A 22,068-nucleotide genomic window follows, 5' to 3' on the forward strand; every position below is an offset into this window, starting at 1 on the left:
GGTTTGAACCATACACCTGATACCCTGACTTTAAAGCCCTGTGTTGAAAGACAGTCCCCAAAATATCTGATTTGGAAAGCCAGTGAGACTGGCGTCCATGAGACCCACAAGGCTATTTGAAACTAAGAAACACTTCTTAAAGAGCTTGTGCAGAATCACCCACTCTAGAGCCCAGTACGAAGGCAGCCAATGGCAAAGTATCAAGACATCTGGAGAAAGAGACTTACTTGCTTATCTTAAAGCATCTGCCTGATGGGAAAGCTTCTGATTTAGCATTCAGCTATGGACCTACTGAAACATATACCAACACAGATGCCTATAGATACTCTCTTTGTGCCAATCCTCTGTCTTGCTCCAGGACACTGGTATCTCCTGGATAGGAACTTGTACTGTCTTCTGGTGCCCTGATATTTGTACCTGCTGCCAAGGAGACATTTCTAGATTGCCTGGTAGCCAGTGACTTACACTCGTGGGTTCCACAGGATTGTAGAAAGATTTCTTAACTGGCTACTACCTTCCCAGGGCACAGCAAAGAGGCAATAGAGTGAGGTGCTCAGTCTTCCTGTGAAAGAGACCTATTAGCTTATGTTCATAGCTGTGGCCTAAGGATCAGGCTTCTAATTAAACACACATCTAAGGGCTTACTCTAAACCTTTCCAGAGACCTTAGAGGGAAGGCACTTTTTTCCTATTCTCCCTCTGCTGTACTATTCCAGATCTCCGGTATCTCCTGGAGGGGAGTTAGTCTACTATCCCCATTCTGGGATTACAGCTGGTTGCCTGGCCCTGGTGGCCAGTGGAATTTGTGTTCATGGTCCCATGAGACTGTAACAAATGGAGAGATAATTCTTGGGAGCTACCAATCTCAGGGCACAGCACAGAGACAGTGACCAAAGATAAAAACATCAGAAAAAGATTTTAAGGAAACAGAGATAAGTGATTAACCTGATAAAGAGTTCAAAATAATGATCATAAAGATCCTCACTAGGTTTGACAGAAGAATAAATGAACAAAGTGAGAATTTTTACAAAGAGATATAAACATTAAGTCACAGAGCTGGAGAATACAATAATGCACTGAAAAATACATCAGGGGGTCCAAGAGCACATTAGATAAAGCATTAGAAAGTATCAGTGGAACACACTCAATGAGAGCAGCAAAACAAACAAAAGAAATTAAAGCAAGTGAAGATAGCTTAAGACACTTATGGGAAAACACTAAGCAGGCCAACATTCATATCACAAGATTCCCCAAAGAAGAGAGTGAGAAAGGGGCAGAAAACTCATTTAAAGAAATAATGGCTGAAAACTTTCCTAACTTCAGGAAGGAAACAGACATCCAGATCCAGGAAGCCAGAGTGTTCCAAATACGATGAACCAAGAGACCCCACCAAGACACGTAACCAAAGTGTAAGAATTAAAGACAAAGAGAGAATGTTAAAAGCAGTGAGAAAAAACAACTTGTTGTGTAAAAGAGAAGACTATCAGCAGATTTCTTAACACAAACTTTACAGACCAAAAGAAAGTGGCACAATCTATTTAAAATGCTGAGAGGAAAAAACCTGTCAACCAAGAACACTTTACTCAGCAAAATTATCCTTTAATATTGAAGGAGAGATAAAATCTTCCAGACAAGCAAATGCTGAGGAGTTTATCCCCACTAGACCAGCCTTGCAAGAAATGTTAAAGACTGTACACTAAATGAATGATCCATAAAAGGGAAAGTTGATAGAATGGACTTAATCAAAAGGTAAAATTTTTGCTCGGTGAAAGACCCTATTAAGAGGGTGTAGGATAAGCTACAGAGCAGAAGAACTTATCTGCAAACCACAAACAACTGACTCTTCAACAACACAGTGGTTAGGGACATCAACTTATAGCCTCTGATTCCCCAAAACCTTAACTAGTAATAGCCTACTGTTGGTCAGAAGCCTTACTAATAACATAAACCACTGATTAACACATATTTTGAACATTATATGCATTATATACTGTAGAACATTATATATAAAGTAAGCTAGAGAAAAGAAAATCGTAAGGAAAATATACCTACAGTATTACATTTATATTTATATATATATAAAACAACCCTACATCATCAGTTTACCTGAATGGTCTAAATCTGTGTTGTTGAAGGGTGAATTGTACTAAATACTATCTAATAATACAGTCAGTTTTTATTTGGTAGACACTGTGCCAACATGCATTTTCCCATTTAATTTTCATAACAACCTTATGAAGGAAATCAGATTATCATCTCCATTTTAAAAGTGAGAAAATCGAATCAAAGAGAGACTATATAACTTGCCCAAGTCACAGAACTAGGGAGTGGAAGAGTCAGAATTTGAGCCCAGAAATATGACTTCAGAGCCTATACTACTACTGTGCTATACCCTTCCATATCATTAAATGTATTACAGAAGGAATCTGAAAATGAAATAATTAGGGCTGAACTAGTGATGAGTAGTATAAAGGAAATGGAAGTGAGAGAGATGAGGGTTTAAAAGGAAATAAATGGCAGAACTTGGTAACTGTAAGATATATGAGGATGAGAAAGAGTAAAAAATGATCACTACTTAAATGTTGGAAGCCTGGGGAAATGATGATACCACTGAAAGGAATATGGTATCGTAAGGGTGAATCCAGAGGGAAACAAAGAATAGTATTTTAGATATGTTGTATTTGGGAAGACGAAGATACTCAACTAGAAATCTTAGTACACAGCTAAGATCAATTGTAGAAACCAGTAAAGAGGTAAGAGTTGGAAATTAAGATTTTGAAACTATCTCATATAAAATTAGTGGAAGCAATAAAACTATTAAGCTCTCGGGGCACCTGGGTGGCTCAGTCAGTTAAGCATCCGACTCTTGATTTCAGCTTAGGTTATGATCTCATGGGTGAGAGACTGAGCCTCATAATGGGCTCTGCACTCAACAGGGAGTCTGTTGAGATTCCTTCTCCTCTGCCCCTCCCCCACTCTCTCTCTCTCTAATAAATAAAATCTTTTTTTTTTTTTTTTTGACAGATCCTGCCGGTTTATTTGTACAAATAGCATAGGAGGACACCAGCCCCATGTGGATAGAAGCCCAGGGGTCATACCAGTCCTTCTGTCCTCACACTGGCAGACAGAAGCCTCTACACTGGAGCCTTTGTGGGGGCTTGGGCACCTTTGGGAGGCTGAGCTGCAGCAGGAGCAGGAGCTGGAGCTGGAGTCGGAGTCGCAGCAGAAGACTGGGACTTGGTTTGGGCCTTGGCCTTGGACTTTGGCCGGCAGAGCCTGAGACCCTTGGCAATGCGGGCACGAGCACGTTTCCCGAGCTTGGGGTGAGCTATGTAGGCAAGTCGATTGAGCTTGCAGCTGCTGCCCTTTGGGTTCTTGGGCTTGACGAGAGCCTTGATAGCCTCGGCACGTGCACTCATGGCCTTGGCGTTGTTGGCCTGCATCTTCTTCAGACCCTTCTTGTTGTGCTTCTTGGCAAAGCGCATGTTCCTCAGGAACCTGGGGTCTACCCCCTTAAGAGATTCATATCTTTGGGACCGGGGTTTCTTGATGCCATTTCTGTGCCATTTTCGTGACTGGTTGTGCGTGGTGTGGTTCTTGGACTTGGCCATGTCTGCACCGGCTGCTGAAGTGCCTTGGGCTGGAAGAGAAAGGGACTCAAATAAATAAAATCTTAAAAACAAAACAACTATTAACTCTCCAAGGGGGAGACAAAGGACCACTCTTTGGAAACCTGCAAAAATTAAGAGGCAGAAGGGAGATGAGAGGAGAACCAGGACAGGGAAGTCTCAAAGAGTTCACCAGATGAGTTTCAAGAAGAGAGTAGTCTTTCTTCTCTTTTCACTCTATATTCTGTCCTGGAAGATCTCATTCTCACTCATTACTTTAATAGCTATCCAGCCACACGTAAATATTACAAGGCCATACCTTGCATCTAACCTCTACATCAGATTTCTAACTGCCTAATTTTACCTTCACCTGGATGTCTCAAGGGCATCTCAAATTCACCATGCCCAAAACCTAACTGTCTCTTAAAATATGGTCTTCTTCCAATATTCCCTATCTCAGAAAGTGGCATCCAGTTGCAAAACCTAGAAACCTACAAATAATCGATGACCTCTTTCATACATCAACCCCAGCCAATTCATGGTCACATCATTTAGGGTTTTATCCAGTAAATCTCTCTTATCTGTCCTCTTCTTGCTATCTTTGGCTATTAACATCCTAACCTAAGCCACAGCCATCTACTGCCTAGAATACTGCAACTGCCTCCAATTTGGACTTCATATAATCTTGCCCTCCTCAAACACATTTTCAATGCACCGAAGATGAAATTTCAAATCCACACCTGAGTATGTCATATAACCCATCCCAATCTGCACTTTAGAGAGTTTCCATAGTTCTTACAATAAAGATTGAATTCTTTGTCTTGGCCTACATGATCTACATAATCTCGCCCTTGCCTACCTCTCCAGTCTTATCTCTACCCTGTCTCTTTCCTGGTCTTTTTTTCAATTTCTTTGATCTTCCAAGCTTCTACCCCCAACAGGCCTTTGCAAATGCTTTCCCTCTCCTTAGAAATCTTCTTTCACCCCCATCTGTCCCCTCCACAACATCTCCCCTACTCACCCTTTAGCTCTTTGTTCAGTGGCACTATGTTAAATCTCCCCTTTATTAGATGTTTTTGTTAGACCATTTGCCTCTCCTTAGCACTGAACACAGCTGTAATTTTATAATAACCTGTGATTGTTTGATAAATGTAATTTTCTTCAGTCTAACTGGAAGCTTCATAAGGGAGGCAGATGTCTTTTTTATTCATCATCAAATCACTAAGACATATAGTACAGTACCTATCATAGGTATCATGAAATCAAATAAAGGATATGTCATTTAAGATGGAGCTAAGAGGCCAAAAAGGGATGGTCTCATGTCCTACCACTACTCACTGTCAATTGTAGATCCCCAATAAGAAGAGATGTGTCTTGCATTCCCAAAAGCAGCAGCCTATACTTGACTACCCCAGAAAAAGGAAGGAGGCTTTTCCTACATGGCTGGCAACAGCCTAGCCAATGAGAGACTGTCACCACTCAGCGAATGAAAATCCACAATGCTTCAAATTTCCAGTTTACTCCAATAAACTTTTTGCTTAAAACAGCCGCCCTGGGGTGCCTGGGTGGCTCAGCAGGTTAAGCCGCTGCCTTCGGCTCAGGTCATGATCTCAGGGTCCTGGGATGGAGTCCCACATCGGGCTCTCTGCTTGGCGGGGAGCCTGCTTCCCTTCCTCTCCCTCTCTCTGCCTGCCTCTCTGTCTACTTGTGATCGCTCTCTGTCAAATAAATAAATAAAAATCTTTAAAAGAAAAAAATAAAAACAGCCGCCCTTCCCAACTTCTTCCTTTTCTTTATAAAAGAACATTCTTCTCCTTTGTTCTGTGTACTTGCCCATCATTTTGCTATATCTTGCATGTCCTGAGTTGCAATCCCCTGCTATTCCTAAATAAACATTTTTGGTGGCAAAAAAACCTGACAGTTTTACTTCTAAGGTTAACAGTGTTCAATACTTACTGAATAAATTATCAAACACTCTCAAAAAAATAAGAGAATGGGAAATGAGCAAAATACCTGGGGATGACCATTAAGAAGTACATTAGCAATATCTGAGAGCACAGTTTGAATATCGTGATGCGGGTGGAATGTCAGCAATGAGAATAGGGACAAGGTGGACAAAGAGGCTGGCAGAAGGCAGTGGGGGAGCAGCATCCAAAGAGCTGTTTTCATTTTGCTTTTCTTTAGGCCAGTGTTCTATTTCCAAGACTGAAAGAAGGACCAATTGCAGACGTCAGAGACAAGAGATAATGAGTCTACAGAGACCAGCTACAGTTGACGGAGTTTGAAAATGTCAACAAACAGGTGAGGTAAGCAAACATATCACAAAGGAGGGATTAACTTAAGCATGACAATATAACCAGCTAAAAGTATTATTTCAAGGCAAAGATAAAACTGCTGCTGGGTTAATAAACAGCTAATCCTAAGCAAGAAAAGCATCTGAACGAGAGCTGTTATAACCAAAAGGTAAGGAAACCATATTAAACTGTGTTCATCAGCAAAATCCAGATTATGGGAAACTCCACAGGACCAACAACAAGGTTCTCTCAACAAACTGCACAAGAAGGGAGGAGGAACTTATAACGGAAACTTAAAAGATCAGCCAATCACAATGTATATACTTGGTTGGATCCTGGTTCAAACAAGCAAATTAAAGAAAAAGATAAATGAGACAAGTAGAAAATTGAACACTGGCTATTTGATGATATTAAGGAAATACCTTAGCTATTTTAGGTGTGATACTAGTACTGTGGTTATGCTTTTAAAAAGTCCTTTTTTAAAGTAATCATATTGTAATATTTATAGATTTTAGATGCCTGACACTTGCTTCAAAATGATACAAGAGGAGGTACATGGATAGTGATATAGAACCAACAAGACTGATCATGAGTTAATAATTATTGGAACTAGGCACTAAGTTCATGGGGCTTCCTTATATACGAGTTTTTTGGGTTTTTTTTTTTTTTTTAATGTGTTTGGAAGCTTCCTTTATGTTTTTAAGGACACAATATGGTTTTTAAGAATAGGATCTTCTTCCATATACTCAATTTGAGATGGCTTTGGTTAAGGTTTCTTGACCTGGGTTCAGTGGATTTCTTAGAATCATGAAGATTATGAAATCAGATCTAGGCAAAATTGGAGCATGAAGTGGTCCACCAAAACACAAGGGTTGAGTTGAACAAAAGAAACCACTTAAAATATGACAGGAAATAGATCCTTCGGGTTGTTATTAATTAAAGGTTTTCAAAGATCGAACTTTATCATAAAGGATGACAAGAAGATAACTGATGGTGGAGGTAAGGAGCATGTTGAATGATCAAAGCAGCAGGTAAGAAAAATGACTGTGCTCTTGTCTTCAAGACAGATTAGGAAGATTTGATGTCAAAGAAAAATCATACAAGTACAAGATGACCAAACTAGAACAAGGGATATTTACTCATGAGGAAAGAAAAGAATGTGTGGTACTAAAGTAGTGTTGATATTGGAGATCTAGGGGGTAGGGTCATTCAAATCTTTACAACCCACTTTCTGCCATCTTATTCCTTTTTCTTGCCCCCCAACAAATGCAAAGTGACTTAGAGGTCATGCAAAGGCCCCGACTAAGGGGGAAAGTGATTGGAGAAAAAGGATGAAATATTATCCGCTCCCTCTCACTGAATCCTGGGTTTAAGAAATAATATAAATTTGTCAACTGGCACCTGCCTGCTTGTGTGAAGTGGGATACCGAACGCTCAGCCTTGGAGGACAAACTGTTCAGCTACGTTTCAGGGCAATGACTAGAACATCGAGTCGTAGGGACTTCTAGGGATTTTCTTTCCTAGATCTCATCCTCAGCGATTCCCAAAGCGGGTACATATACCAAAAACATTTTTGTTTTTAAAGAATAAGATATGGGAAGGGAGTAGACGGGGGCATTCGGGAGGGAAACCGCGAGCGCTGTTCTAGCAAGAAGTCAGTGTGGCTGGAGCACGGGTGCAGACGAACGTCGGTAGGGACAGGACCCACGACAATGGGTCCGCCAGCCTTGGGAGTCTCGGAAAGCACTCAGTGCAGTCTGTTTTTAAACAGAACCTGCGTGGGTCAGAACCCAGGTGGGCCGTCTGAAGAGGCGGATCGCTGGAGATGGCTCCAGCTGAGCTCCGAGAGCCTTCCCTGCTGACGCCACCCACCGCGGCAGCCGTCCGGAGTTGAGAAGAATGGAGACGCCGTCCACTCAGGTGGATTGAACGCTAAGGCCGCCCCTGCCAAACCCCAGCTAACTAGCCGTTAACGAAGGTTACAGAGTCCCCTCCTTCCCCACCCGTGCGCCTGAAGACGACGCAGCCACGGTTCCGGGTAACGCACCGGTACAACGAAAAAGGAGCATTCCCGAATCTACGCCTCAGATCCCGGGCTTCCTCCCGCCAGTCGGGGAAGGGCAAGAGAAAATGAGCACCAATCAGAATGTACACATGGAAGACGACAACCCTCACAGCCAATACGAAGGCTAGAGGGCGGTGCCGAGTCCTCGGGTTCGCTCTTCTGATTTAAACCGCGGCTGCGGGGCGGTTAACTGAGGTCTCGGCGCGTGAGCAGGCTGTGCGCCTGCGCGAGCTACGAGACACTAACGGAAGCCTGCGGAGCTTGGCTAGCCCGGACTCGGTGCGGCGAACGGACCTTGACGGAGCAGGTAAGCCGACAGGCGCTGGAATAGGGGGCGCACGGGCCCGGGAGGGCTGGTTGCCCGCTGCTGTGGAGAGGTCGGGTTTTGAAAAGCGCTGACCATTCAGTTTACCCCCGGCGGGGCTGGGAAACGCCTGAAATTCCTGCTGAACCCAGGTTTACTGCTCCCCAAGGCAGGTGTAAGCTCTGTCGTGCCCTTGGCACGTCTGAGCCCCTCGAGGTCAACGTGGGCGCCCACTGCCTGCCTGGTGGCTGCAGCGGTTGCATGTCGGTGGCCCAGAGGGCGGCGGGGGGCGGTGCCGCCGAGGGAGCCAGGTTCCCCGGAGGCCGCGAGCATCCGAGGCGACAACCACGCCCGGGGCCAGGTGGGTACACGATCGTCTTTGTTGTCTTGCGGGAACCAGAGTCTTTCCAACCCCTGGTTACGTCCTTTGTGAACTTCTGGGTGTCACGGTGCGTGCACCTCTCTCCCTAATGAGTTAGGATAGTGTGGAGAATCGAAGAACCCTATAGTCCTACCCCAGATGAAAATACACCTTTTTTCGGATTATAAAGTTATACAGCCCCATTGTTTTTAGAAATAAATTCAAGAAGTACGAACGTACTTAAAAAAAAATAACAACTAGCTAATCTGCAAAATATAAGCTGCTCTATCTTCTATGTGAAAGTTTCTCCCTAAGTAAAGGGAAAGGCTTACCAGGTCTTTGTATTAAAAAGTAGAATTTACAGTTACCTGTGGGCTTTACTACAGTTTATACTTATTTACAAATATCCATCTTCATACATTCAAGAAAAGGAGAGTGCATAATTTAAATGCAAAGAAAACAGGTTAATCACTGAATATATAGTACATATGCCATTAAAAAAGAAGACAAAACAAAATAAAATAAAAAACGCTCTCAGGGCTTCCGTGTTGGAGATCTTCATAGCCCGGGCAGAGTCCTATTTCATTTCGGTCCCTGCTTTATTTAGCTATTCTGTAGGTAGTTTTGTATTGCATGAACATTGAAATAAATCGTGTAATACCTCTCACAGAGTACCATTTTATTTATATATGTATCTTACATATAAAACATGTTATATATCTTACATATAAAACATATTGCATGTTATATATTCATATATAATGTGTACAATCTCATTTAAACCTCACCACCTATTGGAATAATTCCATTTTTCCAGTGAAGAAAGGAAGATTTAAGGACTATTTCTATCAGTTATTAGTCCCTATCTTGAGTCAGAAGCTGAAATTCCCAAATATTACTTCAGATAACTTAGGTACTTTTGCAAAGTTACATTTTGGGATTCATCATTGCTTCATCTATGATGATTGTCCAAAGTTTATGGTAACTACCAAAAAATATCACTAAATTCTTATTATACTAGATTTTACTTAATATATTATTAAGACCTTGATCCTCTAACTCCCTTGCCTCTATACAATCTCCCAAGCATGGCTTTTAGTGTTTTTTGTCCCATGTATCATTTCTGTAGAGTTGATTTTTTGTGTTTTTTGTTTTGTTTTGTTTTTAGATTATATTTATTCATTTGACAGAGAAAGAGAGCACAAGCAAGGGGAGTGGCAGGCTTCCTGCCAAGCTGGGAGCCCAACTCAGGGCTTGATTCCAGGACCCCAGATCATGACCAGTTGCCCAAATGACTGAGCCACCCAGGTACCCCTAGAGTTGATGGTTTTTGGGTTTTTTTTCCTTTTTAAGATTTTATTTATTTATTTGACAGAGATCACAAGTAGGCAGAGAGGCAGGCAGAGAGAGAGGAGGAAGCAGGCTCCCCGCAGAGCAGAGAGCTCCATGAGGGGCTTGATCCCAGGACCCAGGTATCATGACTTGAGCCGAAGGTAGAGGCTTTAATCCATTGAGCCACCCAGGCGCCCTGAGTTGCTGTTTTTTTAAATAGTGATTTCATAAACCGTTTTCTTTCCAGGTTTTTCTTTAACTTGAAAACTAATGGCAGTGGAGGTACACTGAAATAAGGTAGGAAATTGAAAAACGAAATGTTTTCGTTTGTCCTTACATCAGAATTAAAGGAGAAAGCAATACTTTAAGAACATTCAGGGCATTATGAAATGTTGGTAAATCAGGTTCCAAAAACCAATGACCTGATTCAAAATCTAGATGACCTGGAAAAACTGGCTAGTAAGAATAAAGCTTAGTTATTTTGTACCACTATTTTCCCATCTCTAAAATAAGGATCTTTTCCAGTTTCTACTCTCCTAGAATGTAAAAGCTATGATGTGTCGTCTTCAGTATGACAAGGTCACTTGACTTTTCTACTATTTTACATTCTAAACCTGAAAGTTTTTCAGTGAAGTCTTGTGTCTTTGGCCTACCCACTACTAAGCTTCTGTGGCACTTCCACAGCATCAGTTAACTCTGTTCATGTTAATATTCTTTGTAATTGTCCCATATGTTGTCTTAACTAGCAGCTTGAGGGTATAAACCATATTTGTATCCCTAGAGTTTTGAACCTAAGTAGGAACAGTTTGTTGATTGGTAAGACTTTGAATCTCGAATATACAATATATATATATATATATATATACACAATATAATTCATAAATGTACAGAAGTGTTACACTTTACAGTGATGAAGATTGAGGCAAAAGGTATATGAGTTCATTTGATTTGATGTTTATTATTTTAATGGCTAGAAGTTCTAATGTATCATTTTAAAAGAACTTTGAACTCGAGTAAATACTGGTGTTAATATTCTGAGGGTTACTTAACCAGCTTTGAGAACAAAGCCCCTTATTTTCCTGTCCCTTGTGTCTTAGATGTGCTTAAGTCTGAAACCTAGTGTTATCCTGAAAGCCACCCTACTTTTGAACCTCACATTTACTCAACCATAAAACCCAGTTTCTCCTTTCTTAATTTCAAAATTCATCTACTTCTTTCCATCCCCTTACTATAAATCTGGTCTAGGCCATCATCATCTAATTCCTTGATTATTCTAACTGGCTCTCCTACCTGGTACCACTGTCTTGCCCTCTTCTAATCCACACCATAACCAGAGCAGTATTTCTGCATCCCTGCTTGTATTTTTTTCCAGTGGCCTCTCAAGATAAAAATCTAAGCTTTTTTCAGGAAGCCTACAGGACTCTACAAACATGACCCTTGCTCCTTTCCTAAACTATGCTCTTGTCAGTGTCAAGCCATACTCCTGTATTTACAGTTACTTGTAGGTAAAATGTTGCTCTCTCTCATGCTTTATACAAACTGCATCTTCTGCCTTGGACACACTTAAAGTTTTGCTTCTTTATCCCAACTTTAACTGGCTCTCCCTTGTTCTGCAAGATTTAGCTTGGAAATTTCTTTTTAAGAGTTTTCCTTAAACCAGTGTGCCAGGGGGTGGTAAACTCTATGGCCTATTTTTATATGGCCCATGAACTAAGCTAAGAATATTTTTTTACATATGTACAAGGTTTTAAAGAAGAAAAAGATGGGGGCACCTGGGTGGCTCAGTCAGTTAAGCATCTGGTTTCTGCCCAGGTCCTGATCCAGGGTCCAAGGATTGAGTCCCACATAAAGCTCCCTCTCCCCGTTCCTGCTGTTTGTGCTCTCTCAAATAAATAAAAATCTATTAAAAAAAAAAAAGACTCTAACCAGGACTGTTTGTGGCTCACAGCACTAGACTGATAAGCCTTGTAAGCTTTATTCACTTAGGTCACTTTCATGTCATAGTGTGACTTTTGTAAACAAATGTACCAAATATTTAACTAAATTTCTTACTTTTAATTTCTCTCTTAAAAAATAAGACACTCAGGGGCGCCTGGGTGGTTCAGCAGGTTAAAGCCTCTGCCTTTGGCTCAGGTCATCATCTCAGGGTCATGGGATTGAGCCCTGCATCAGGCTGTCTGCTCAGCAGGGAGCCTGCTTCCCTCTCTCTCTCTCTCTCTCTCTCTGCCTGCCTCTCTGCCTACTTGTGATCTCTGTCTGTCAAATAAATAAATAAAATCTTAAAAAAAAAAAAAAAAGACACTCAGGCAAACCTCTTTTTGAGAATTCAGATAAGTAGTGAATATCTCATTGGTTTTTTAAAAAGACAGCATAACAAATTAGACACTTACAGAATCAGGCTTTAATAAACTTGAACACAAGGCACAGGTTCCCATGTGTATGTAAACTCTCCATTTCCAATTGCTCTTTGCATCTTCTGTCTCTTAATCCTTTTGGGGAGGAATGAGAATGTTTGAACTCTTATTCAGGCTAAAACATCTTTTATAGGGCTTAATAGTCTTTGGGTTTGCAGGGGGATGTTTTTTTTTCTGTTTCGTTTTTTCAAAGAACTAATCATCTGAATTTTAGGACTTCAGCACATGCTTTGTTGTATTTCTTTTCTGTTCACCTACCACTAGCTAGTTCTTGCCTCCTAGATCCTGTTAGAGTTAACTGATGCTTTTAATTTCTGTATCAACACAGACTCTCTTTGTTGGTTTCTCCAAAAGAGTATTTTCTTCTTCCATTGTATCATCACAGTCCCTTTTGGCTTTTGTTTCTTCCTCGTGGAATAAAGGTGGGTGCTCGATGCGTCCCCTACGTACAAAATGCTGGATCCGGGATTCTAATCCTTGGCATTTAGGACGATCCATTAGGGGTTTATATGTGCGCATTTTCACTCCTTCTACAAAGGCACTGGTCTGCTTTATGACAGAGGGCTTAACATTTCTCCATTCTATCACTCCATCCATCTTTGGTCCTATAATATATACAATCAGATATTACATGGATGCATACCACAATAGAATCACCTCCAAATGTTATATAACCTTCCTCCCCCCATAGCCCATATAACTTTAGTTTTAGTAAGTAATTGTATCCTAGGATTTTCCTGTCATACCTGTCCCACAGGGTACTGCAATGGAGTCCAGTCCTTGTAGCATGCTATACAACATGTGTGTTTTAACAGCATGATTAGCCCATAGTTGTTGTAGATGGGTAACATTGAACTCCTGAACCTCCCGGTCATAAATCCACTTGATATTTTCAAACTTACAATCATACAAGACTAGAGGAAATTCTACGGCCATACTAGAGAAGAAAAGAGGTAAGAAACAAGGGTGTAAAAATACACAGCAGCCATCTAACAGCCTTGTATTTTAAGAACAAGGTTGGGGGAGTAGGTAATTGGGTTAAAAGGAGGGGGGGAAACTTCATCAGTATCAAGTAAAAGATAAATAAAAACGATCCCTCACCTTGAACAACTTTATAATTAAGAGAAAAAAATAGCAAACCATAGATCAACTAGTTAGGCTTGATCTATATTAGGGTAAATTTCAGTGGTAACAGGTCACCTACAAGTGAGCTGACTCGTCTCAACCCTAATGCTATGAAATTATTTTTTATATTTTTCCAAACTTGTTAATTTTCTATGATATGAAGGAAAAAGTAGATTTCACTGCTTAGGAATGAACTGTTGGTTGATATGACTTCAGCCTGCTCTTAAAAGAAAAGTCTGACTATTCTTTCCATCTTTCCTACCATTTTCAACACTGAAAATTAGGAAAAATTCAAAAGTACAATAATGTAGAGCAAGGAAGATTTAATATGAATAGTTGGAATCCTTACCTTCAGACTTCACCAGAATCTAAAAATAATACCTCTCAGCATAAATTCAGGGGAAAAAAATTTAAAAATGAATGTTACTTTATTTAAGGGGCCTGGTACCAACACCCATTTCCTACTAAGGGTACAGAACGAGAGAAGATAAAGATAGCCCTCCTGCATGTTTATAACATTCTACAAGATAGATTAAATTCTTCATGAAGGGGCACCTGGGTGGCTCAATGGGTTAAGCCACTGCCTTCCGCTCAGGTCATGATCTCAGAGTCCTGGGATCGAGTCCCGCATTGGGCTCTCTGCTCAGCAGGGAGCCTGCTTCCCTCTCTCTCTCTCTCTCTGCCTGCCTCTCTGTCTACTTGTGATCTCTCTCTGTCAAATAAATAAAATCTTAAAAAAAAAAAATTCTTCATGAAGACAAAATAAGTGACCTAGTTAATCAGACAGTTGTTGGGAGAGGAAGATATGTTAACCTTTAGTTATATAAAATGTTTAATATATTTTTAAAAATTCTAAAGGCAACAGTTTTGGGTTTTTTGTTTTGTTTTTAACTTACCTGTACTGCGGTTTCTGGGGGTTTTTCTCTACATTCAGGAGCTCATCAATAATCTCTGGCTTCTCCATTCCTTGGCCAATCAGAAAAAGGATAGCCATCATACAGCGGACTTGATGATAAAGGAATGCCTGGCCAATCACTTCAAACTGACATAACTGGAAAGGTTCTTGCCATTTCTCCTCATCCAGGGTCTGGCCCACTAGCTGTACTTGAGCAGACAAAATAGTCCTCTGAAAATTTATAACTCCATTGGCTACATCCATTTTACATAAGTTCCTAAAATCATGTGTGCCAACGTACTTCTGAGCTGCATGGTTCATGGTTAAAATGTCTAAATCAGCACGAGGGAAAAAATAGCGGTAAGTCCGCTCCAGACAGCTGAACCTAGCACTGAAGCTAGGTTCCACAGGGGCCCAGGCCAGCACACGGATGTCTGGAGGGAGTACCCGATTGAGAATGTGGGTATAGCGAATCTCTTTAGCAGCATCGTAGACGTCATCTTTTACATTACAATCCTCTGAAGCCCTGCCCTTCAGAAAGTGAGAACGAAGGTCGAGAGAAATCACCTGTGGAATTAAAGAAAGATGTTTGTTTTGGAGACACAATCTGAATTCTTAATATGTAACACCTAGAATATGTTGGTGTTGCTGGCTTTCAGAAAGAACACAGTGGCCCTTACCTGTCCGAAGGCACTAACTCCTTTGTCTGTTCGCCCGCACCGGTGATAGTTGGACGTCTGTCTGCTTTCTACTAGTCGAGTCTTTGTTAGAGCCTCAAACAGTTTCTCTTCAATTGTATTGTTTGTGTTCTCCTGACTGGCAAAACCCTGGTATCCCCAGCCCAGATAGGCTATCTTTAGGGCTACATGTCTTCGACCATGAGCACTGAAATCAAATGCACGCTTAGCTTTTCCAGCTGCTAAAGAATTTTCTCTCACATTTGAATCTTTGTTGTTAGCCTGTTCTTTTTTAAGCCTTTGTACCTCCTGCTCCAGTTCTTGCACTCTTTTTAGGAGTTTCTCAGTCTGGGTTCTATCTATGTCATTTTCAGCCATGATAAGACAACCAACCCCAGGAATAAAGGAATCATACAGGTCCACTCTGCCTGAAAAGAGAGTAAAAGGACACAACAGTTTCAATGTGAATTACTTTGGTGATGTCAGTATCATTCCATTATGTGCAAATAGTACCTAAGATTTAATTTAATGCCTAAAGGATATATTTTGCTTCTGTCCAGGGAGATAAGAATTGGCTTAATTATTGTGGGTTGATCATCCACATTCTTCTTTTCCATCCTGTCTGGCCAGTTCACAGGCAAAAAGGAAGGGGGGGATTAAGAAATAGTGAGCTGGCGTTAAAGTTTAGTCAGAATTTAGGGAAAATGTCTGTAGATCCCATTTCTCTCTCTCCTTCATTAGCTGAGATGATTTAAGGACTGATGTTACTGATATTTCTTCCTTAAAACATTTCCTTCTTATTTTTCATTATACTTGTCTAATCTTTCTAATCATAAAACTGCTTATAAAGAATATATGTCTACTCTTTTTCTACTAACTTTCCAATATTTCAGATAAAATTAGTAGCTTGTATGTTCTAACATCTAATACTCAGTTCTGTCTTTAAAGGTGCTACAGTAGACTAGCCTGATTGATGAAACTTATCAATGATTGTACTTCATATTAGAAATAAAGCCTGAAGTCAAGACTTCCCCACTCTAAGCAATTTTGATGGCAGAAAAAAGGTAATAAACATCACTAGGCTTTTTTTTTTTTTTTAAGTCAAACTGAATTTATATTTTGTAACTCTAGCAGTTAGTAGAGTCAGGAAAATGTAATTAAGATGTTGAAATTTCTGCTGTATTTCAAAAATATGGGGACGAATATACTATATCCTTAAATCTAGGACAGTGCTAGACAATCTATAACTAACAGTCACTTTGGACTGTCTCCAAATCCCTGCTAAGGCCATGTTATCTAATTCTTGGCAGCTCATTTTATTTTTGGCCTTGAAGAGTTTCTTGTATCTATGATGATTAAAAGTTTAAATACAAAAAAAAAAAAGGAACTATAAAAGTACTAGAAGAAGAAAACCTTTTTTATAGTTTTGTAATGGGAAGAGCATTTCTTTTTTTTTTTTTTTTTTTTTTAAAGATTTTATTTATTTATTTGACAGAGAGAGATCACAAGTAGACAGAGAGGCAGGCAGAGAGAGGGAGAGAGAGAGAGGCAAGCAGGCTCCCTGCTGAGCAGAGAGCCCGATGCGGGACTCGATCCCAGGACGCTGAGATCATGACCTGAGCTGAAGGCAGCGGCTTAACCCACTGAGCCACCCAGGCGCCCCGGGGAAGAGCATTTCTAAGTAAGATCCTGCAGAAGCACAGAAACTGCAGAAAACCAAAAAAATACGACTACCTAAAACACACACACACACACACACACACACACACACACAAAACTTGAAAGCTGGACAAGCAAAAAATAAAATCAGAAGGTAAACAAGCTAGGAAGAAAAGTAATTACAGCAAAGGGCTAATTTGCTTAGTACAGAAGTATTTCTATGCATATCACTGCTTTTCTGATGGTTTTGGATTAAGTCACTCATAGTTAAAAGCAACCAAACTGCCTGAGTTAGACTTCCTACTCCACCACTTACTAGCTGTGTAACCTTGGGCTAGTTATTTAGCCTTTCTGTGCTCCATGTTACACATCTGTTGAAAGTAGATAATAAGAGTACCAGTTCCTCACAGGTGAGGGATTACATGAATTAATTAAGCACACAGAAGAATGCTGGATATATAATGTGCCCCTCTAAGTGTATGTCTGTTAAGGATTATGCCCCATGTCATGTAAGTCACAAGTTTTTTGTTTGTTTTTTTAAGATTTTATTGAGAGAAAGAAAGTGGGAGCAGGTACAGAGATAGAGAATCTCAATCTGACCCTGGGCAGATGAAGACCCTGATCTCATGAGCCAAAACCAAGAGTCAGACGCTTAACTAGCTGGGCCACCCAGGTGCCCCAAGTCACAAGCTTTTTTAATGGCAGAACTCACGTGTCCTGTCCTAGGAGCTACTAAAGGTAGCAGGAACCACCAGGCATTAGAAGGTGGGAACAAATAAGAAGAAAGTGGAAATGAAAGCAGATGATGGATTCTCTGCAGCTGAGTTAATCTTCCTCAAAACTATTACCATTTTACCCTGTACTATAATCTACATTTTATAACTCTTAGATTTATGATTGCCTTAGCCATTCTTTCTCCATCTGATTACAATAAAATAGTACACAAAAAGGGAATGAACAGTTTAAGAACTGGGAATTACAGAAATCTGGTCGGTATTTTTTTCTTGCAGAAGGTCCTATAGTGAAGGGGAGCCAATGGAGGAACTCATGGGACTCGATGGACGAAAATGGGCCAATATGGATCCAGAAGAACGAATGTTGGCAGCTGCTACAGCTTTTACCCATATCTGTGCAGGGCAGGGTGAGGGAGATATCAGGAGAGATGGCCAGCCTATCCAGTATGATCCCTACAGTAAAGCTTCAGTAACCCCAGGAAAGCGACCTGCTTTTCCTATGCACCTGCAGTACCCACGCATAGAAAGTAATGCCACTTCAGAAACAGCCTCCGAGGCCTCCCAAAGACTCCGAAAGCCAGTGATGAAGAGAAAGGTGTTGCGAAAGAAACCAGATGGGGAAGTATTAGTGACTGATGAGTCGATTATCAGTGAATCAGAGTCTGGTACAGAGAGTGATATGGATCTCTGGGACTTAAGACAAAGGCTGATGAGTCTACAGTGCCATGAAGAGAGGGAATCCCCAGCTGACATTTCACAAAAACTTAATCTACCACATGAGTACCAAGGAATTTCTCAAGATCAGCTCATTTGCTATCTACGAAGAGAAGAAATGGGCCCTCCGGCTTACGAACAAGACCTGATTGTTGCCAGCCGACCCAAGTCCTTTATCCTCCCAAGGCTGGACCAGCTGAACAGAAACCGAGGCAAGATAGACCGGGTAGCCCGATATTTTGAGTACAAACGAGACTGGGACTCAATGAGGTTACCTGGTGAGGATCATAGAAAGGAGTTACGCTGGGGTGTCAGAGAGCAGATGCTTTCTCGAGCAGAACCCCAGTCCAAACCTCAGCACATCTATGTTCCAAACAATTACTTGGTGCCAACTGAGAAGAAAAGATCTGCCCTTCGTTGGGGTGTTCGTTGTGACCTTGCAAATGGTGTCATGCCCAGGAAGCTTCCCTTCCCGCTTTTTCCTTCTTAAAAAATTTTTTTAACCTCTTTTTATGGGATTGTTTGGGGATAACCCCTTTCTTTATCTCTGTCCTTCTATTTAAATAGAAACAACTAACTTGAAAGCCCATGGAACATTATAGAGTAAGGACCTCACCCATCACTGGTCTTTCCTAGGTCTTTATCACATTGGTATCAAATACCATTTCAATTCCAAATTACACTCAAATCCATTAATTGTAAGAGAAAGCCACAGATCTACTCTTCCCTTTGTCAAGATAGCACTGTTCCTGTTCTATACTGTTTTTAATCTTTGGCCAATGTGAGCTGCTGTTTTTAAAGTTGCTGGGCATTAAGCTTATTCATTAAAGAATTGGGATTTTGTGAACTTGATCTTAGTTTTACTTATTAATACTTCCCAAAGTAAGATAATCTCAAAACTGGTCATGACTCTGCCTCCAATCATTCTCCCCATCATACTCTCACCATGTGAATATCAAGCAAAAGGAAAGGAAAAACTCCTTTATGTACACAATCCTAAAGGAATGAAGAAAAGTTACAACATATTCCATTACTAAAGAAACATAGTAAATTCAGAAAATTTAAATGCTTTTTAATCGATACTCAATAACCGTATTATATGCCATACAGGATTCTAACCAGTTTTATTTCAGAATTACTTCAATAATTTATTGCCCTCCCAACTGTCACTTCTAGAATACAGTGATTTTTACAATTTGCCACTGAGATTTTCTTGCAAATTATGCCTGTCACTCTGAAAAAGAATTTACTAACATCTGAACTAGATGTAGACACAAATACTGAAATGAACATGGCATATTTGGGTATGGACCAAAACACTAATTCTGTTTACCTTAAATTGGATCTATTCTTGATGCTTTTTTTTTTAAAATTTTTTTTATTTGACAGAGAGAAATCACAGTAGATGGAGAGGCAGAGAGAGAGAGAGCGCGAAGCAGGCTCCCTGCTGAGCAGAGAGCCCGATGCGGGACTCTATCCCAGGACCCTGAGATCATGACCTGAGCCGAAGGCAGCGGCTTAACCCACTGAGCCACCCAGGCGCCCCATATTCTTGATGCTTCTAATCCAGTGAGGAATATCTAAAATCTGGAGGTTGTGTTTTAGCACTTGAAGCCATTAGAGTGAGAGCAAAAATAGTTAGCTTGTTCAAGGGAAAACAGCTATGTAAATTAGAAATGAGTAACTGACCATGACCATTACTACCCGCTAAAATATATCTTCTCTGTAATATTTAAGCTACATCATTCAGTTCCACTGCAAGGCATTTATTGGGAAAGAAATTGTGACTCAAAGATAGATGTAGAATATGCTCACTGCAAATAAGTAAAAGCCGCAAACTCTCCAACAATAGAGAAATGATAAGATAGAATATTAGCCATTGAAAATAAGGGGAAGCTAATAAAGTGCAAGTTAAATAAAAAAGGCTGTAAACTATACGGTCGCAGACGTGCACATACAAAGCACAAGAAAAAATCAAAATGTAGTGGGATTAAAAGTAGTTTTTATACTTTTAAAAACTTAAAAGCCACATTGCATTTTTATATGCAAATTACACCTAAGACCTACCTCCTTTATATTATCTCAAAGCCTAGTAAGTACCAACACAAAAAGTTTCCAGAGATCACCTAGTTTAACCATTATTTAACCAAATTAGTCCAAAGGACTTAAGCAGGTGGTTAAGATCTGTGGCAAGAAGAGGACCTGAGCCTACAGAGCTTCCTCCAACAAACCACACCCCCACCGCATACCCTAAGCCGATCTAACGCTTGCAAAGGGGCTGCGGAATTACAAGGAGGGAACTGGTGCGTGCGCTGAGCATCGACTGTAAACATCAGCTATCACTGGAGTTTCAATACATTTTTTTGAAAAAAGATTTAAATCTCAAAATATTAGTAACGGAGTAAGAACGCATTTTCAACGATAAACCTTATTTTTAAACCAAAGAGGGAAGGAGGAGCAATAGCCAAAAGACCAGGAGACACGCACTTATGACCAGTAACAGTGAAAAAACAATCGCGTGGAAAGCAATCTCCCAATTTGAAAAAACTGGCCACGCCTCCCTCCCCACATACTACTGGAATCCCGACCTCTACTAGTATTTAGTTTTATGAACAAACAAGAGACAGCTGAGACTTCAAGTCCAAGGGCCCTCTAAGAGTCGAACTAAGTTCCTACTGTTGTGAGTTTCTGCCAGTTTCAAAAAGCACCAGATACAAAAACAGGGTCCTAAGCAAGATCCCACTTCCTCCTATCAGTGCTTTGAAGATCAAGGTATGGGAAAGGGAAAAAAAGGTCCAGCTTTTTGTCCGTTTATCCGTTCCTCTTTGTATAACCCAAAAAAATAATTCATCCCCAAATCCCCTTACTTACCTTCCGGTTGTCGACCACGCAGCTTTTAGCGAGACCGGAAGCTGTCTCTTAGCGTCTTCAGCGCGCGCTCCCAGGGTCTCATGGGAAATGTAGTCCACCTTGTAGGAAATGTAGTTCCAAGAGAGGGAGGTGCAGGCTTGACGCTGAAATCTGCCTAATATTTTCTAGTTTGGCCACTCCTTCTCCACCTCCAACAAAATAGAATCTGGGGTCTATGGTAATACAAGAATAAAAGGATAAATTCCAGTGCGAAATAACGGAAAAGCAGTTTTTCAAATGTCTGCGATCCTTATATGAAAATTAACATTAAAGAACCCGGCCCGATTTTATACCTTCTTAACTTAGTAGAAAGTTATCATTGTGAGACAAAAACATTTGCTACTAGAATCCACATGGGAAGGCTGAAAAGGAATTTGATTAACCTCAAAATAAACGATTGAGGTGCCTGAGAGTGACTCAACGGAGCTGGGGAGTCTTGCTTTCAGCACCACGGAGAGATCATAACTAAGTTTTTGGTTTGTGGGGTTTTGAAGAGATGCTGATCCAAATCTCAAGATTCCAAGCAGAAAACTGAAGTTTAGCAGTCAGTAGTACAAGGAATCTGTGTCCGATTATGCAGATACGGGTAGGAGGTAAAGGTTGTACCGCAAGGAAAACAGTTATCTCAGGACTGCATTAGCAAAGAGCACATACCAGAATTAAAATTAAAGCAAGCCGGTGTGTGTAAACATCACAGGTATTAGAACAGGGACAACAGTTAGAACCTGAACAACCTTACTTCCTTTCAGCATCTTTCGCATTTGAATTAATTTGTCAGCTGAAACTCACCATTTCTGACCCTCTACTTTCCTATGAAATTCTCTGGTCTTTCTGACATCATGTAATGTATAAGCGGATATTTCGGGGAAACAGCAGGAGTTCTGGAAGCCGGGAGGGGGGAGGATCCGGCCTCATCGCCCGGAAAATCGCGTAGTAGGTGTTGGGTAAGGGAGGTAGGACTCCCGAATCAGTGCGGC

The 22,068-nt window shown here is 40.7% G+C and overlaps 3 protein-coding genes across 8 annotated transcripts; 1 reads left to right on the plus strand and 2 right to left on the minus strand.

The window, feature by feature from the left end:
• Window positions 1-3,011: 3,011 nt before the first annotated feature.
• Window positions 3,012-8,039, minus strand: LOC131838296 (large ribosomal subunit protein eL29-like). 2 transcript variants are annotated; one of them, XM_059184192.1, is made up of 2 exons: window positions 7,949-8,039; window positions 3,012-3,639 (listed from the first exon to the last, which is right to left on the minus strand). In XM_059184192.1, exons 1-2 carry the CDS (start codon window positions 7,968-7,970, stop codon window positions 3,134-3,136), a joined length of 528 nt encoding a protein of 175 aa, XP_059040175.1. In that variant the 5' UTR covers window positions 7,971-8,039; the 3' UTR covers window positions 3,012-3,133. The 2 variants fall into 2 exon arrangements, with proteins under 2 accessions (XP_059040175.1, XP_059040185.1); XM_059184202.1 differs by lacking the exon at window positions 7,949-8,039 and adding an exon at window positions 7,774-7,863 and having other exon boundaries at window positions 3,013-3,639.
• An 86-nt stretch (window positions 8,040-8,125) lies between these two features.
• On the plus strand, window positions 8,126-19,033 carry HYLS1 (HYLS1 centriolar and ciliogenesis associated). Of its 4 annotated transcripts, XM_059184151.1 has the most exons (4): window positions 8,138-8,273; window positions 10,211-10,260; window positions 16,023-16,138; window positions 17,744-19,033. In XM_059184151.1, exons 3-4 carry the CDS (start codon window positions 16,125-16,127, stop codon window positions 18,669-18,671), a joined length of 942 nt encoding a protein of 313 aa, XP_059040134.1. In that variant the 5' UTR covers window positions 8,138-8,273; window positions 10,211-10,260; window positions 16,023-16,124; the 3' UTR covers window positions 18,672-19,033. The 4 variants fall into 4 exon arrangements, with proteins under 4 accessions (XP_059040153.1, XP_059040143.1, XP_059040134.1 ...); XM_059184160.1 differs by lacking the exon at window positions 10,211-10,260 and having other exon boundaries at window positions 8,129-8,273; XM_059184177.1 differs by lacking the exon at window positions 16,023-16,138.
• On the minus strand, window positions 12,342-21,243 carry PUS3 (pseudouridine synthase 3). Of its 2 annotated transcripts, XM_059184129.1 has the most exons (5): window positions 21,053-21,243; window positions 15,078-15,502; window positions 14,399-14,964; window positions 13,124-13,314; window positions 12,342-12,982 (listed from the first exon to the last, which is right to left on the minus strand). In XM_059184129.1, the coding sequence occupies exons 2-5, from the start codon at window positions 15,450-15,452 to the stop codon at window positions 12,672-12,674; spliced, it is 1,443 nt and encodes a 480-aa protein (XP_059040112.1). In that variant the 5' UTR covers window positions 15,453-15,502; window positions 21,053-21,243; the 3' UTR covers window positions 12,342-12,671. The 2 variants fall into 2 exon arrangements, with proteins under 2 accessions (XP_059040112.1, XP_059040121.1); XM_059184138.1 differs by lacking the exon at window positions 15,078-15,502 and having other exon boundaries at window positions 21,053-21,092.
• Between the last annotated feature and the right edge of the window lie 825 nt (window positions 21,244-22,068).

The sequence above is a fragment of the Mustela lutreola genome, chromosome 1 (genome assembly GCF_030435805.1).
Source record: "Mustela lutreola isolate mMusLut2 chromosome 1, mMusLut2.pri, whole genome shotgun sequence".
NCBI lineage: Eukaryota > Metazoa > Chordata > Mammalia > Carnivora > Mustelidae > Mustela > Mustela lutreola.

Bases quoted from the DNA above. Each gene is read 5' to 3' on its own strand.
- LOC131838296 (XM_059184192.1), bottom strand. From the start codon at position 7,970: ATGCTCCTTTTTCGTTGTACCG. The intron at 3,640-7,948 runs GTGCGTTACCCG...TTTCTCTTCCAG, and splicing joins GCTCCTTTTTCGTTGTACCG to CCCAAGGCACTTCAGCAGCC.
- PUS3 (XM_059184129.1), bottom strand. From the start codon at position 15,452: ATGGCTGAAAATGACATAGATAGAACCCAGACTGAGAAACTCCTAAAA. The intron at 14,965-15,077 runs GTAAGGGCCACT...TTAATTCCACAG, and splicing joins GAGTTAGTGCCTTCGGACAG to GTGATTTCTCTCGACCTTCG. The intron at 12,983-13,123 runs GTATGACAGGAA...TATATATTATAG, and splicing joins TGCAGTACCCTGTGGGACAG to GACCAAAGATGGATGGAGTG.